General features: G+C 40.1%; 1 protein-coding gene across 4 annotated transcripts in view; it reads right to left on the reverse strand.

Moving 5' to 3' along the window:
- The window catches only part of cadpsa (Ca2+-dependent activator protein for secretion a), a 104,407-nt gene extending 88,400 nt beyond the window's left edge, over window positions 1-16,007 (reverse strand). For 2 of the 4 annotated variants that reach the window (XM_028002990.1, XM_028002987.1), the window contains exons 1-4: window positions 14,932-16,007; window positions 8,094-8,207; window positions 7,393-7,725; window positions 9-89 (exon numbers count right to left, since the gene is read on the reverse strand). In XM_028002990.1, the coding sequence (XP_027858791.1) occupies window positions 9-89; window positions 7,393-7,725; window positions 8,094-8,207; window positions 14,932-15,282 (879 nt within the window). In that variant the 5' untranslated portion in view covers window positions 15,283-16,007. The remainder of the gene's footprint in view (window positions 1-8; window positions 90-7,392; window positions 7,726-8,093; window positions 8,208-14,931) is intronic. The other 2 variants (XM_028002991.1, XM_028002989.1) reach the window with 1 other exon arrangement.
- Window positions 16,008-18,544: the final 2,537 nt, after the last annotated feature.

The raw sequence follows: 18,544 nt of genomic DNA on the forward strand, positions 1-18,544 counted from the left end.
CCTTTTACCCGAGCGATCTGATCCGCCATCTGCAGCCGTCCATCCAGTTCCCTTCTGATCTGAGCCGCCTGCTCATCAGGATTGTCCAGCTGGGAAAACACAGACATGCAGCAGTTTGTCTAGACATCCACTAAAAATCACCTTCATGTCTATGAAGGTGATGGACAATTAAAAAAAAAAAAAGAAAACACTATTTTAATCATACTGTACTAAAAGTAACTTACACTCAACAACAGCAAACGTCGCTTATTACCAGGCTACACTGAAAATGATGGGGGTTTCTTAAAAACATAATCTATTACTTCATCCATTAGCCAACTAAAAGGATACACTAGCCTTTGGATACAGTTGCCATGGTAACAAGTGTGGGGAGTAGGTAAAGCAGTTTTCAAGTTGTGAATCTCTTTTAGTTGTGCACGTACGTGTAGCCTCCACAAGAAGCTACATTTCAGACATGACTCGATGCACTAGAATCATTAGAAACCAAACGTTTTCCTTTCACGTACATCCATACGGGCATAGATGAATGGAAGCAGAAAAGACTGACTTCAAACTGTTCAAGGTCTCTGTTTGACCGGGACGCCATCTGTTCTTTAATGAAGTACAGTCAGAGCTTATTTGGTCTTTTCATGTGTTATCAGAACAAATATGCACATAGTCAGAGCAGTGGCGACTGCATGTTCTGGACAGTGCATGGTCTGCATTATCACGTTCACCGCCGACAAAGGAAAACATGAAAAATAGATAAAAGTTTCGGTCGCCGTCTAAACAAATGACAGTATCGCATCACTTGGATAAACAGTAATGACAGGAGTGAAGCGCTGACTGAAGGGTGGAGTCTGTAGTTGAATTAGTGAAAGCTTACAGTCCTGTAGATAGCAGTCATGCTACGTTGGGTGGATTTCACTATCAACAAGCTTGGTGAAGGGGTTGATCAAAAAGACATCTGTGGCAATCAATCTACAATAACAGTGGCTGTGGTTGTTGGACTGAATTAAGAAAACTTTTACAAAAAGTTACTTGGAGATGATCCCTTACTGAATTCCACTGCCTTAATAAGGAGCCTTGAGGCACTCCCTTTGAAACAGGAAGAAGGGAGAAACAAGACCCAGAAGCTTTAACACACTGAGTTCCACCAGATAAACGATTGGAGAACTAGTTCAGTCTTTACAGATAAACTAATCTATTAAAGTCGATTCATCAAGAAGACGTGATCTACCGTGTCAGATACTTATGAACATGTGTGATTGTCTCGTCCACCTTACGAATCCCCAAATCTAAACAGTTCGGAGAAAAGGACGACTGATCCAAACCCGTTTCCTTTTTCTGTGAGAGCAAAAGTGGCCCATATATCTGCATGCCTTTTCTGTGCACAGACCGATCCGCATTACATCTGTGCGTCAAAATCTTAGGAAATTTACCATTTACATCCGATGCACCATTTTATTTTCTTATTTTGTGTGTGCGTTAACATGTGTGTGCGTGATGTGTGCATATGTGGATAAATGTGATTCAGGTTTATTGTTTAGTTTAAACAAGAAAAGATTTTTTAAAAACATTGATATCGATGCTCCCTGGGTTAAATAACACTAAGTCAGATTTCATTGCATTTAGGAGAGTTTTGATGTTTTGTAGTTTATTGTCCACTAAAAAGGTTTTTATGGCTGGCGCACTTTCACAGCAGGTAACAGGTTTTCATATAATCACGTTTCATTTTGTACATGCCGACATGTGCGTGAAATGTTGCACTGCGGCAATTTTTGTGTGTACGCTTGATTCACGTGAGGTCCCTGGTGGATAGCAGTGTGTCAGCAACATTCCCAGTCAATTGTGACAAATGTATTGTTTCATGCCATACAAGTGAATGCATTGTGCAGCCATGTTGGCATTACCACTGATACAGAAGACCAGAGAATACCTGAGATAACTGTGATTATAAACACTGAAATCTCTGTTTGAAAAAGCAGCAGGGTTGGCCATTGGACACTGCATGTATCTTTCCATAAGCCTCATCTTCGTAAACAACGATAACAAAAGGTGAGATACAAATTAAATTATAGAATAACATAGTTAACATGCACTGAGAGAACAGTGAGGTTGTTGTTTTCTTTTTGTCAGATGCATTTTGCCATTAGGCCAGTTCAAATCTTCAATACACTTAAAAGCATTTATTGAATGCAAAATCATTAAGAGAGAGCAGTCTTGTCAAAAGACAATGGTGATTTTATTAACCAAGTTAAAAAAGACATTCATATTAACAAAAAAACTGCATGCAAGTTTAACACTATACTGTGTTCCAAATTATTATGCAAGTGATATTTTCTCAGACTTTCTTAAATGGTCAGTGCAAATGATGGTCAGAATAATTTTAAAGTCATGAACTATTACAGTGTAAATCAAATTTTACTGAACCCTAACTAACCCTAAGCTCCCCTTGAGAACAGTATTTTTTTTTTCAAAAATAAAAAACTCAAAATGCACTGTTCCAAATTATTATGCACAGCAGATTTTCTAAACATTTTATGGATTATAAAGAACTGCAAACATTCATTCTTTGAATGTGCAGCATTAAGTGGTCACATGTACTAAAATCAAAAGCTACTTCAATCAAAAACATCTTAATAGACCAAGTTACATGTTAACATAGGACCTTCTTTGATATCACCTGCACAATTCTTACATCCATTGAACTTGTGAGTTTGTGGAAAGTTTCTGCTTGAATTTCTTTGCAGGATGTCAGAAAACCTTCCCAGAGCTGCTGGTTTGATATGAACTGCATTCCACCCTCAGATCTTCTGCTTGACAAAACTCCAAAGGTTCTCAATAGGGTTGAGGTCAGAGGTCAGAGGAGGATGGCGACCACACCATGAGTTTCTCCCCTTTTATGCCCATAGCAGCCAATGACACAGTGGTATTCCTTACAGCATTCATTGTCATGATGAAGATGATTTTGCTACTGAAGGTTCGGCTCTTCTGTTTAAACCATGAAAGAAAGTGACCAGTCAGAAAGTCCATATACTTGGCTGAGGTCATTTTCACTCTGAAGGGGCCGACCAATGATTCTCTCCCCATGATTTAAGCCCACAGCATGACTCCACCACCTCCTTGCTGACGTCACAGCCATGTTGGGATGTGGTGGCCGTCCACCATCAATCCACTACTGCGTCCATCTGGACCATCCAGGGTTGCACAGCAGTCATCAGTGAACAAGTCTGTTTGAAAATTAATCTTCATGTACAGCTGGGCCCACTGCCACCGTTTCTGCTTGTGAGCTCTGGTTAGGGGCCGAATAGTAGCTTCATGCACTGCAAGCCTCTGGAGGATCCTCCACCTTGAGGTTCCACAGGCTCCAGCAGCTTCAAATAACTGTTTGCTGCTTTGTAAGGGCATTTCAACAGCTGCTCTCTTAATCCAATGAATTTGTCTAAGAGAAACTTTCCTCATTATGTTTTTATCTGTAAAAACCATCTTTGTTCTGAATCAGCCACAAATCTCTTCACAGTACGATGACAACGCTTCAGTTTTTGTTAAATATCTAATGTTTTCATACCGCGTCATATGGCACTACACTATCTGATGATTTTCAGCAGAGATCCTTTCTCTTTCCCATATTGCATAAAACCTGTGGCCTGATTAATAATGTGGAACATCCTTCTTCAGTAGATTTCCTTTAATTGAGCTCACCAGACAAACTAATCAACCAGCTCTCTGAAATTAATTAGAGTGATTCAAAGAGCCCTGACACACAATAAAATCTATAAATTTAATAGCACAACAAAAAATTTTATCTTTATGACACTTTAATCCAATTTGCATAATAATTTGGAACACGTTGTAATGTCCCTCGTCATTAAGCCTTTTAATGTGACTCTGGATAATCAATAATGAAACACAGTGAAAACACTCGAATAACAGCACCAGTTAACAAACAGTGTTGTTTTTAAAGAGATGGGCCCAGTCCAATATTGGTATTGCACCCAATATTAATATTTTGCTTGGACTGGATGTAAATAAATTGCCAAATTCCAATCAAAGGCAAATTGTCACACTCCTAAAATAATGATCTATGTCAATTTTTGACAAAAGTGTTTTTTGCCTACAACATCGTTTAGAAATAAAGAGGTGGTGATTTTTTTTTCCTTCCCCCAAAATCACTTTTGGCAAAAAATAACTTAATCCATTATTTTAGGAAGGTGGCGAAATGCTATACAATGATACTGAAACACCATGTAATGCGTAACACCAATCATAACCTCTAGCATAAAATCTTTATTTCACAAAAGAGAGATGAACAGACAAATCATTAGCTGTTGGAGCTCAGATTACTTTAGGAACATCCAGGTGGTAAACAGGGAACGTGTATTTATTCAGTTTGGACCGGGTCTGATGTAAAATCAGAAGTCGTTAAGAGCGAATGTGCAAAACACTGGAACAGTAAAACATTCCCTCTGATACTAGCTGCAGTTGATGGAATAGTCTGCGTAAAACAGATCCTGCTGTGCAACGTTGTTCTGTTCAGCGATAAAGAGGAAACGGGGAAAAGCCAGCGTAGACACCTTAGCAGATTTTCCTCCCTCTGGGGCTCGACTATGAAGACATTCACCATCTGGCGTATTGTACAGAGGCAAGACAGCAATCACTCCTCTAATGAGAGCAGGGACATGCTGGGGAAGGCCTTGGAGGGGAGAAAGCTTAACTGGCTCTTCTTCAAACACATCCACACCAAATCACATTTGGAAGCTGACAGAGGGACACCAATACCATCCCCTCGGCTTCTACCTGCCTGAGCTCTGAACACGCTGCAGCCACGGTCATATATCCAGCTGCACAGATTTAGCAGAATGCATGTCACCAACGTACAAAGAGTGACCATAAGCTTTTACGGCAAAGGATTTTTTTTTATTATTGCTTAGTGGAATCATTTCTAAAATCTTTTTTTTTTTTTTGTAGCTTAAACAGGACAGCCGACTCATCAGAATGTACAAGTCAATCAAATCAGATTTGGAGTTTAAACCAGGTCTTACAAATGGGAATCCATAAGTAGAGCAGCTAAACTAAGCATTATCAGCTATATAAGCTATTTGGATTTTCAAAAAGCTGTGAGGAAGCATCTCAACATTATATTAAGGTCATTTCTTTAACCCAGAAGAGTTTCAGTCTCTATTTGCGGCAAAATTCTTCTTTTAAGAAGCCATTCATTTTATATATTGCTTGATATTAATAGGCAGAATCAAGTTCTTGGACCTTAAATGCCAGTCCTTTTTTTTTCCCCCCATGTGCACTAATGACTGGAAAGCAAACATCTCATTAATGTACTTGGACCTTTATTGTTTCCTATAATTGCTGCAGTTTCCTTCCTGCCAGCCCTCTGGAAATCACCACCCCAGCTTAAACAGGACAGCCGACTCATCATCCACCCTGTTATTTTGTGCCGGGACCCAAAACGGAACGGCCCCTCGGCAAACAAGACGGGATGTTGAAAACGGATGCTTACTTCAATTGAGTCACACTTGCTAATAATAATAATAAAAAAGAATAATAATAGTAATTTTTTTTAAAAAGGAAAAATGTTTTATCCCTCTCATTTGTGTCAAGCTGTTTAACAGACAGACATCAGGTGCTGATCTTGGCAATTTTTAAGATATTAGTTACAGAAAAAAGTTTAAACACATTCAGCTGTCAACGTCCCCAACGTTTACATATTCATTGAAACTGTCACTACGTCATGACAGTATACTGTAGCTTGAGACAGATAATTTGTGAAAATAAATCTAGCTCCTGTGCCTTCTCCCAGTGTTCCCAATGCTACCTAGAAACAACCAATGAGAGAAAAGGGGCGGGTCTTAATGCTGTCCATCACGTCCATGCGTGAGCCACTCAGTCCCAATTCACCCTCCCTCCCAAGCTCTCTGCTCCAGCGTCTCCCCGTCACCAGAACCTGTCATGAATGCTAAAGCTAGTTAGCATGACAACAGATGACGGAAGACAAACAGTTTTCCTAAACCGGTAAGTTGTTTCTCCGCCATTGGCACGCCTACCAACGCATTTACAAAGTTGACTGACGGCCTGGCTCTGATTGTTTGTTTTTGGTCGGGAGCGGTGCGTTTCTTCAGACAGCAGTTTCTTATGTCTTGAGTTGGTGAAATTACATTAGAAATAACTGGAGAACATGACCTAAACACGTGTTGCCTGCTTTGAGCCAGTCGAGCTTTTTGAATTGTAAAAAAACGTTGGCTTCGTCAAAACCTTCAACATGTCGGTTACACGTTACACATTTCAGATGGAAACGGCCAGGAATTGACGTGAAATTTGCTCTCTCTCACAAAGTTTAGTTTATAATTTGATTCCTTATGCAAGTGCAACTGCTGGAAGCCGCAGACATGCAAATCATGCGCCACATAATAATGATACGCTACGCACCTCTCAGCACTGCTTCTTCAGATGTCGAGCTTCTGAGTTCAGGTAACGTTCAAGGTAAGATTTAAGACTTTAAGTCGTTCACAAAATTTGAGTTATAAGCCTCTAGAGTCATTTTTTTATTTAATCATTTTCCTGAAGACGTTTGACACCAGTATATCCAGTAGACTTCAATTCTGACCTTTGTAGAATTTGTTACGGTTAGCTTTTGAGGTCAGGGGTTAAGAGTTAGTGGTTTGTGTTTTCTTTTTATTGTTCATTTGCTAATCCTTAGTACATTTATTCTCATTTGTGTGTTGGACAGTGATACCGACAATGCGTTACTTAGAAACATTAACTAATTTATCTAATACCTACTTAGTAACGCATTACTCTAACATGACCACTTTCTTCAGTAAAGAGTAAATCTAACGCATTACTTTTCCAAACAAGTAACCAGATTCCACTTATCTATCCGAGTCAATGTGCGCTTCTATTTTTCTCATTTTCTTTTCTTAAAAAGATACACTGGTAATCAAGTCAATCCTTTCACAGCTGCAGTTTGTAACTCACACACAGGCTTCATTTCACTCTTCATTGCACAAAATAAAAATTGTTAAGAGTTCAAGTCAAGTCTCGAGTCTTTTACTTCAGACTTTTAGATGCAATTCGAGTCAGCATCTTGAATGTGAGCCAAAATGTTTGGCAGGATGTTGTACTTAAGCATGGACTAAGATGAACCTCTCAGAGAACAATAATCTGTGAGGTCAAATTTTTTATGTTGTAATATTTTTTTTTGGGGGGGGGGGGGGGGGGGGGGGGGGGGGATAATACACCTACAATAAATAGCACTGATTTTATAAATAGGCAATTACACCAGTAGTTACTTTTTCTTCTTTTGGAGAATGGATATGACAGTGATATGGAACAAATTTTCCCCTTTCTTTTTCTTTTTTACACGGACCAGTAGAAAGGGTGAGAAACAAACGCACTAACCTGACAGGCATTGTAGAGCAGCTGGTGCTCAAACTTCTTGATCCCCAGGATCTGCTGGAACATTTCGTACAGCTGGTCCTTGCTGAGGATGAGCTCGGAGGCAGCGCTGGCAGTCATCCTCTGCTGGTGCTTCCGGGGGTCTTCTTCCCCTCGGTAGATGGTGTCGAACTTGGCTATCCACGAGCTCAGCACCGTCTCTTTGCTCAGGCCGTCGATCTCGGGCAGACTGCGCACGCGCTTTTCGATGTGCTTCTTAAAAACCTCGCGAGAGTCGCTAGCCGAAAAACCGCCGCTCTGCACCATCCGGGACACGCGGTCACTTTTCAGGAAGATCTGGAATCCAGTTGGAAAAACAAAATGTCGCTTCGTTATTATGTTCTTCTTGTTTTATGAGACGCTAACGTAATGTTAGCGTCTCATAAAACTAACAATGTTAGCGTCTCATAAAACTAACGTAATGTTAGCGTCTCATAAAACTAACGTAATGTTAGCGTCTCATAAAACTAACGTAATGTTAGCGTCACTGGCTATTGCACGTCAACCCTCTTTTTTAACCTTAGTTTCTTCTTTTGAATGATGGGGAATGATGTTTGTGTGTTTCTGTGTTCATATCTGTGCAGCTTACAAATGTGGTATCCAATCTGAAACATAACCATGTTAAATTTGAGGGATGAGAAAGCCAGCTTGCTGTAAAAACTCACCTCATAGTAGCTCTGAACAGCGTTGATGAAAGCCTCATCAGCCACAATCTGAGTGTCTCCACCGAGGAATGCCTGAAAGCGATCTTTGACGGTCTGAAGCTGCAGCTTGCTGATCTGAGGGACGCAGAAAGCATTTCACGTTTCAAAAAGAACAAAGCAAATCATGACCCAAAAAAAAATTAGGAATGAAGTAATGAACATGAACCCAATTTAACGTTTCGACTGTTCTGTCCAGAAACGCTAAGGCTTCTCAGCCACTGTGAAAGCCCAGACAAACCCAGACTTTTCCGCCATTTTGCCTATTTGGCGGTCTTGGGTGTCTTTCTTCAGGGGGTACAGAGGTCATAAAAAGTAAAATGTCTATCCATTCATTGGATGATCATCAAAGGACAGTTCACTGAATCATGAAATCCTCTATTTCCTCCATTTCATGATGCTACATTTCTGTTGTTCTGCTAATCTTGTTGTGAAGTGAAGACATTTCCAGGCAGTACTTTGCCATGAATAAGATTCCACACAAATAGTCTGAAGTTCTCATATTTGCAAGCATCGTATTATATTACTTCTACTTCAAAAACATGGGTAACTTTACATGAGTTGGCCAGGGTTAAGCTAGTGTTCAGCTGATTCAAAGGTTTCAGTCAGAGGCCCCAAAGCTGTGGAACAGTTTTCTCCTGCAGCTTTGCTTTCCTCACTCTCCGGAGGTTTCTGAAAAAAAAAACAAAGCAACTGAAAACACTATTTTTGTCATTATTTTACTGTTTCTTATGCCTGTTTTATTCTTTGTATGATTTAGGGTTGATTTGTTGGATTCGAGACAAGACTGATCTAATAAAAAGAATCCAGACCAAACAAACCTGAAAACATCTCAGGATCCTAACCGATGTAATCAACCCGGAGTAGAGCTTGAGATCTAGATAGAGTTTACTCATCTAACAGTGACAGAGATGGGATTAATCCGGAAATCTTTTAAATCTGCCTGCCTCTTAATTCCTCTGCTCACCAGATTCAGCCATGCTTTTCAAAGTCAGATATGAAGAGCAGACACGGTCCTCGTTTTTTTAAATATAAACAGAAGGAAACCTGTGATTTGAAACGGTTCACTATGTACTTTCAGAAAAAGACAAATGTTCACATTTGGTGTGTTTGGTCTAGAAGTGAAATATTAGTTGATCTCCAACCTATAGTGCCACGTGTTTCAAGTTTTATCTGATGTGTCATTGCAACGTTTTTGGATCACATTAAAGAAACTTTTTATCCATCTTAATTGTCTGTAAAATTGTTTTTTTTGCAGTTTTCTTAAAAGTGACAATTTCAACCTTAATGATGTTAAGGTAACAAAACTCAGATAAAGGAACTCTGTTGTATGCCACACCAGCAGATGCGTCTTTATAGTCGTGCATTAAATTACTCTTTGTTTCTCCGGCAGCAGCAGAATCGTAGGACAAGCTGGACGTCACAAAAAAGTTACATCAGAGGCGATCGAGGTTTTTCAAAATGCCTCTCTCGATGAAAGCTTCGTGACGCTGCAAAGACGGACGTTTCTCACAAATTAGACTCTGAATAGGTCCGACTGGCACACCGACTCACCCCGGCTGTGATCGCAGAGCACTTGCTCCCGCTGCATTGTGTGAGCGAATATGTGTAAGAATCAGCATTCATGAAAACCATACGGTGCCCGTTCATGTGTGCCGCGAGTGTGTGTGTGTCTGTCGCTGTGTGGGAGTGTGTTTGCATACGAACACAACAGGCCAACTAAAAAGGCTTTCATCATTATTAGCGACCGACATGCTGTTCTCATGAATTATGCATATACTATTGAACTGCTGCTTGCAACAAGTGCAAACAAGGACTAGCATGCCCCTAACACACACACACACACACCTGCACACACGCCCACACCCACGCACACACATGGGCATGCACAACATTATGATCACTGGCAGGTTAAGTGGCTAACTGTATTCATCTCTTCCCAATATAATGTTCTGGTGAAAAACTCAAATGGTGCTTTAAAATGAAGGTTAGTTTCAGATTTGTAATTTAACATATTAACACACTGCAACACCTGCCTCCGGTTCAGCCTGTTCATCCTCTATAATAATAATTAAAAATTCTGTCTGGCCTCGTCGAAGTGATGGCTTCATATTCAGCTTTCACCCTATAAACCCGCTGAACTTCAGCAAGTTCATAACGCCAACATCACATAGTTCTCTCATTCATCCGTCATATATAGTTTGAAATAAAGTTTTAAAATATATTTGTATGTCATGAACGCCCTTGGCAGAATTAGATTTAATATTATTTTCTTCCTAAAAAAAGAAGTTGGATTCTCACCGGGAGTCAGACAGGTCACTTCCAACAGAAGATTAAGCGATCAACCACTCGTTAGAATAGCTGGCAAACATTTTGTATTAGCAATAATCGACCAAATAATGTTTGCTATAATGAGAATTCGGATTTATAATCAACAACAATAAATTTTAAGAGAGGATTTTTGGAAACGTGCACTAAAATTCCCAAAATGGTATATTATCACTCATCACAGTAACAGATTAATGTAGCCAGGGTCTGGAAATGGGCCTTTCAACAACTTAAGTTTTTTATTATTAAAAATTGTGGTATTTATTGCCACTGCAGTTGTACCTTCTGTCAGAAAAACCATGTTGGGCAACGTAAAAATGTCTTTTTTGTGTTAATTTACCTATAGAATGTACAAAAGTTTTGAGCCCAACTCTTAAAGATGCTCCACTTATCACAAAGCTTTAACTTTTATGTCCCACATCAGACATGAGGGAAATGTTTCAAGAGTAATTGGGGTTTGTACTCCTACTCTGAAGAGGAACCAGTGGAAGTTATAGGTGATACCGTAATGTTCTAAAAAAAAAAAAAAGAAAAGACAAAAGAAACGGTTTACGTTTGCTGATATTGCGAATACAGGCCTTATGTTGGATCTTGAAGCCTGTTGAAAGCTTTCATTTTGAAATCCCACACTGGATTTGATTGAAGCTTTTTGATTGGCATCCAGAGGCCGTCTGCTCTCAATCTGAAGAGGAACCAATCCGGGATATCAGTTTCTGTGTGTATTTATTGAAACATACAGTAAATATGATAATTTACCATAATATTTTTAGGTGCATCTCTACTGGCTTATTTTTGGGGAAGGAAAGCGTAGTAAACAGGCTTTTAGTTCAATATATTTACATAAACAAGCATTTACATTACCTTTCAAATAAAGTAACGTTTATTAGTACAAAATAAGTAATACTGATGTAAGCAGTGGTGTAAACGCTGAGTAATTATGCAGAGATTAGCATAAATATTCACTCATATGTAGCAGAAATCTAAGAATTGAATGTTTCCAATCTCCGAAGTCCATTTCTTTCAATACAAAATCAATCTACTCAAGTAAGAGTAGCAATAGTTCACAATATTACTCAAGTAAAAGTAAAAACTACTTGCAGTAAAACTACTCCAGAGCCCAATAATCAATCAGTGTCTTTCCAAAACAGATTGTTTTACAGATATTGCACTTAGTTCAGGCGAAGCTTTAGAAAACTGTACGCCTTACTTACAGGGAGAAAACAATCCAGTTTCTCTGAGCGTTGTGCAGCCCGAGGCTGGCATTATGCGGTTAACGTTTTATGGCTTATATGCTTATATGCTGGAATTTATAAGTGTAATATTGGCTCTTAGTCATGAAAAATAACGAACCCCTTTTTCAGCTCCGTTGAAGTGTCTGTATTAACGAAGTGTGTCTGTGAGCCGGCTTACCAACCCGCACAATGTGCTCTGATTACACAGAGCGTTGACACCTTGCTCGCTGCTTCAGCACACCGTGAAAATCATTTCCTAATGTGACGCCAATTAACAGGCTGGTCTTTTGCGGCTGAATCAGAGATCAGCAAACAACTACAAAAAAACATCTGACAGTATATGTCAGATTCTTCTTCGTTTAGCTGTGAACCTGTTGACTACGTGTGCCTAGTGGAATAGCTGATGCAGCATAGCCCACTGAAAAACTGATCTATTACTGCAGCCTACTGCAGAAATAGAAATAAAGGAACTATTTCTTTATTCCATTTATTGAAATAAATAAATAGTTTTAGCTTGTTGTTCCTGGTCCTCTTATAGTCTTTTGACAGGATAACTCTCTCTGGGTTGATCCAAGCTTCTTTAGGATGCCAATGTTGAAAAACATCAGTTGTTACCAATTTGTTTTTCACGGTTACAACAACATGTCCAGAAATGTCATGTAAAAAAACCCCCAAAAAACCACCAGCATCCGGCTACTTCTGCTGTCTGTTAAGCACTAAACCCAAGACATCACAAAACATTAGAATAGACTTCAGATTATTTGAAATAACATTGATATAATTTAACTTTGATATTTTTCATTCTTGTTTACTGTAATCAACAAGAATAGCAGACTAAAACCACTCTGCTCAATGCAATGTCATGGCCTCTAAAAGTCTGACTTGTTTAATGAACATTTGTAATTGTACTCTTTCCTAGTGACCTTCTCAGACATGATCAGAGCAAGCAGCTGTTTTTAAGTCGGAAAGATTTTTATCAAATGTTTTATAACAGATTTCTAAAACTGATTCGAAAAAGAATGTGTAAGGTAGAACCCTGCATATTCAGTATTCACGGAATTGCATATTTTTCTGTGGAATGTTGCTCCACATTATTAGCAAAAAATGCACCTATTTGTTGGTAGAGAATAACTAAAATAGTCAAAAGACAGTGCCGTTTTCTTGGCATCTAGTATTGGCGCTTTGCAAGCAAGTCAAACTGTCTGACTTGCTTGCAAAGACTGTAGATATTATCTTCTGCAGTATTACTTAGAGGCTTCTGGTCGAGTCTGTTGTTCAGGTGAAGTTTGACATGCTTTGTCTCCTTTGTTTTGTTCACATTTAAGATGAAATGATTGTTCCCACATCATGCACAAAAGGTCCACCAACTCTCTGTACTTGGCTTCTTGTCCGGTTCTAACAGGTGAAGAGTCATCCGAGTAGCTCTGTAGATGACAGGACTCTGGAAGTCTGAGGTGTTCAGAGCAGAAAGGAATGGTGAGAGGACAGTGCCCTGTGGTGCTCCAGTGCTTCTCAGACACACAACGTTTCAATCACAAATTGTTGTCCATTTGGATTGTTGATCCAAGTGACTTAGTTGTGTAGCAACAACAACTTGGTCCCGAGGGTGGATAAAGCTAAAGAGCTGGTGATTTACTTCAGGAAGAATCAGCCCACATTCACTCTACTCTGCATCAACAACGCGTTCAGCACATAAAATTCACGTGACGAAACATCCATCCTGGTCTCTGGACACCTCCTCCTTGTCATTCAAGATGGAAATTTTGGTTTAAGCGGTCATGCTTACCATCCTCAACTTTATCACCATAGCAATCCAAAATGTGAAAATGTGAAATTTCACATGTGAAATTTGCCCAATTCAGCGATGCTGATTGGCCAAATAGCTATTATCTTTCTCTAGCAACCTCACACGATTGGCTATTTTGCCTCACCTCGGGATGCTGCTGACTAGAAATGATGTGAAATCTGTCCAGGGAAATTCACCGTTACTTCAGATTTCCTGTAGACACACTTCAAAGACAAAATGAAAACAAAAAAAATTCATCTTTGTATTCATATTCTGCTCACTTTTTCCCTTTGTTTTCATCAGCCTTTTCCTGAGTTGCCAACAGGGACCAGTGCTCTTGGTTCTGTTCCCTACAATGTTCCTGATACCAAAGAGATGATGCTGAAAGTCTTGTTTTACCTTCACAGTTTTCCTTTCCAATGACTTAAAAATCAAGGTGTTGCACTTTTACCTTCAGTCGTGTTTGGTGGGATTGGTTTTCATCTGCAATCTTTAGGTCTGGAGCCACAAGTGGCCTGAATGGCTCGCTCAATATTTTAAACAATGAAATATTGCTCTGTTTTTATGTTTTATTCTTGTCCTGCGTGCCCCCATGAAATGTCCCCCTGGTAAATTTGACTTGAATGCTGAATGCTGATACGGCTTTGACCACAGCTCCACCCAGACTCTGGAACTTTCCGGCCAAGCTTAAAATTTGTCGGGTGAGTTGATTCGTCTATAATGAGAAACTATTTTTTTTTTTCAACATTACTTTTGAGTTTTCTTTTGTTCCAAAGCACTTTGTGACATTTACCTTTTAACGGCACTAGTCGTATATTTTGGCGTTTGTTTGCTTGTTTGAACTTTCGAAGCCTCCAAAGCCTCCACAGTCCATCTGAATATTGAAACATTTTGGGCCCAGAATGTCTTGGTGTGGCAAAAAACACTCTCTTGTTTTCTTCATATCAGTTGCTACTAATAGGTAGAGGCAACGTCGCTGCTGCTACAAGCACACACGGTTTATGAATAGAGTGTATAGTAGAAAATAAATAATGAATGCAAATCCTCTGTCTCCCTTACTTTCTCTCTCCCTTTATTGCTGCTGTTTGTCCTTCTTGTTTGTCAGTCAAGTCTTTCCCTTTAATAGCAAGACTTGCTCCTGGATACAATTTATCTTTAAAAAAAAAGGCATGCCTTATATTGTTTGTATTCACTCAGCAAAAAAAAGTCATCAATAAAGCTCCAGATTTGTATCGGTTGCGCCACAACTGAGGATTATTAAAAGATTCATTAGTGACTGGAACATTTTCCTAACGGAAGCGGGTCCTCCCTCCCCTTCCCTCCTCCCTTTGAAACAAAACGCAACATGGTGCGCCTCAGGAAGCAACAGTTGGTGTCATGTGATGTCTGTGTTGCAGCTTCCATCTCAATCACACAACTAAAGAAGCTTTGTTCTCTCTTCTCGTGCCCGTCTTACCTTTTGCTGCCTCCTGGCCATGTCGGTGGGCTGCTTTGCGTTGAACGGATAAGCAATGCAGCGCATCACAAACACATACAGCTGGAGCCGCTTTTTCTTCTCCTCCTCCTCCCTCTGCATCTTCTCCAGGTCCTCCTTTTCCTTGTCGCTGCCCACCGAAGGGCTGGGCCTGGAGGGTCGGCCACCGGCGCTGCCGCGGCCCCGGGGCTGAAGCCCTCCGCCGCCATGATCGTCGGCGGCTCGGCCCGGTGGCCGTCGGGCTCCTCCGAGGCTCTTCGAGGCGGCCACCTCTTTGCGCTCCACCTCGACCACCTCGTCCCCTTCTTCCTCACTGGAAGACGGATCCAACATGCTGCTGGAGTCTAAAATAAACTACTGTTAGGCTAAATCAAACTGCATTAATTGGAGCCACAGGAGGAAAGAGGCACAAACGGTGCCTGATTAACGCCACGGGCTGCTGGTGTGTGTGTGTGGGGGGGGGGGGGGGGGGGGATCTGCAGCCGATCTCAGCTAGAAAAAAGAAGAAGAAGAAAAACAAGAAAACCCGGAAATACTGTTGAGTCTTCTTGGTTGCGCGATGTCCAAAGCCTTGTAACTCCAGTAGTGTGTGTGACAGATAAGAAGGATTTATCAGGAGAGCACATTTAAAAGGGGAGGGGTCGCAGATGGAGGAAGCGCTGATGCGTTGATGCTCCGCTGCCTGCAGGAGGAAAGAGGCAGGGCTCGGAGCTGACCGCGGTGCTGAAAAACCCTGTTCTGGGATCAGTTCGGCCAGTCAGCCAGCGACCACCTGATGATCCAGCTCAGTCAAAAGAGGGACCGGTTTTAGACAGCAGCAGCAGCAGCAGCAGCAGACCGGAATCGAAACTGATTTATTTTCGCAGTAAAAGCTTTCTGCTTCGTTTCAACGGAATAATGTTTGATAGTTTTAAAGTTTTATGGAAACACTTAACGGCATACGGCAAGTAGCAAATGTAACCTACACACACACACACACAAAAAGAAAAAAAGTTGCACATAACTGTATGTTACTTTTATTCAGGGAATGTTTAAGAACTGGGACAATTTTTTTTATTACTACTTTTTTTTGGATTTATGTAAAATCAAGTGTCTTAGAACAGCGTTTCCCCAACTCTGGTCCTCAAGGCACATTTACCTGCATGTTTTACATGTTTCCCATTCGCATGATTGCAATTCGGCAGAAGTCTGTTCATCAGCCATCAGTTGAAATCATGTGTGCTGAAGCAAGGAAACATCTAAAACATGCAGGGCAGTGCGCCTTGAGGACCCGGGTTGAAAAACACCGTCTTGGAAATCACTTGACAAAACCCGAAACATTTCAGAGAGATTGCCATGATGTGTTGAACACAGAGATGGCAAATAAATTCCAATGTTTAATGGGAAAAAAAACCCAACATCAACAACACCAAATAAAAACTTACAAAGATCACAGGTAGTGAGGGCAGGGAAAAAAATAAATCAAAATCCAAGTGGAAGAAACCAACAGGGAGAAACTAAAAACCTCCCACTGAGCACAACGGGGAAGTGATGGGAGTAGACCAGATGATGCAGCGAGGAGTGACTGAGATAAGGTGCTTAAATACTGGGAGGTTGAACGTTGGAACAAAGGAACTGGGCTGATTTCTGACTGAGGAACACAAAATATGACAAAACCCAAAACCAAACTTAAACAACCCCAGATCCTAACAGAGATAAAATATGTAAATTAATGTGGTTCCCCTTGTTTTCCTCTAGTCCACACCTTAAAAGTAGCAATTATCAAACTACTGTTGCACTTTGAAATGCCTTGCTGCTGAAATGTGCTATACAAATAAAATTTGATTGATTGATTGATTGATTGATTGTAGGAAAAGGACAATCTGGACAAGTTGCTAATGCAGAATTACAGACCAGTCATCCATTCATCAATAAGGTTATTGAAGAAGCTGCATTTCAACAGTTAAATACCTTCTTAACAATGACCAGTTGCTTTGACGTCTTTCAGTCAGGTCAGTCAGTCAGTCAGTCAGTCATGGATGCAGGTTGTAGAAGAACCACGGTTCTGGTATTTTTGGTCCTCAGCACAGCATTTGAAACTACTGACATTGACGCGACTGGTTTGAGTCTTAAAGGACAGGAACTTCTTTGTGTCAGTCGGTCATTTAACATCATAGTTCACATCAGTCACATGCGGGGTTCCCCAAGGGTCCATCTTGGGGCAACTACCTCCTATTTAAAATCTACATGCTCTCTCTGGGTCAGATAATGAGAAGTAACTAGATATGCTACCAAAATCATACAGATGATACAGGTTATACAGTCATCAGGTAACTATGAAGCCATTCATGTCAGTAGATGCAGTTCAGCTCTCAAGTTTGCGAGATCAAGAGTCCTTCCACTGGATAATGGCTCAATCAGGTTCTTCATGGATGAAGGACAGTTGTTATTTTAATTCCATAATCATTTTCAACTTTGTGTAATTCTCGATTTAAACTGAAAAATAAAAAAAATAATAAAAAAATTAAACAGTTATTAATATGTGTTCCTATAATCGACATAAGAACATTTTGTGTCGAGTAACTATCTGGGCCCAGGCTAGCCAATCAATCTAAAACCTGGGATGTTCTTTTACAAACACATTTTTTAAGGTTTGAGATCAGAATCCATTGAAAATCCCCCCAATGTATAATAACTTCAAGTTTGATAGATTTGTACATGCTTTTGTAAAACAGATTTTTCAATATGTTACAATTTAAAAGAGAAAAGTATCCAAAGTCTGTAAACAGAGAGTGTAATTCAGTTTTACATCCAAGAAAAAAAATGGACTAAGTTGGGGCAAATCTGTGTAGCCTATGTCATGAAGTGGTGGTGTTGAGGTGGTGAGGCAGACGCAACAGACCCAGGATGCAGTGAGAAATGATGGTTTTAATAAGGAATGAAGTCAAAACAGTCCAAAAACACAGGCAGCACAACTGAGCGGAAGCCAGGGCTCAACGCCGGTAGCAACTGGTTTTACGAAAGGACAACACGAAGGACTGAGAGCACATTAGACGAGGACCCGACAAAGACACAGACACACAGGTGACACTAAATACACTGGAGGGTAATTACGGGGACGAGAAACACCTGGGGACAATCAAGAGGAAGACAGGACAACATTGAAACTCAGAAACACAGAAACTTGAAATAAATACACAGGAAAAACATGGAACATGACAGTGTACACTAAACCACCATACTAGAGGCCAAAGGATGGGACCGTGGTTAGGTTCTTAATGTTAGTGTTTTGTCTTGTTCCTAATCAGATAAACTTGAATAATTTAAGAAAAATTTGTAGATTTTAAAATAGGCTACAGATTGAAACCAATTCTTGAATTCTGAACAATAAAATTTTGCAGAAGTTTTAACAGTAACACTTGGCAATGTACATATTTCTAAAAAGAAATTCTCACAACGAACATGTAATTTAGGTTTTATTGTGTTTCATTTAGACAGAACTGAAAATTGCTACTTTGTGCTACGCTGTATCCTTTAATACAAACCATGTATCACTATCACAATTCACTCGATACAGTTTAGGATCAAAACACATAATCAATTTTTCTCATTTTGC

This window comes from Xiphophorus couchianus, chromosome 20, assembly GCF_001444195.1.
Source record: "Xiphophorus couchianus chromosome 20, X_couchianus-1.0, whole genome shotgun sequence".
NCBI lineage: Eukaryota > Metazoa > Chordata > Actinopteri > Cyprinodontiformes > Poeciliidae > Xiphophorus > Xiphophorus couchianus.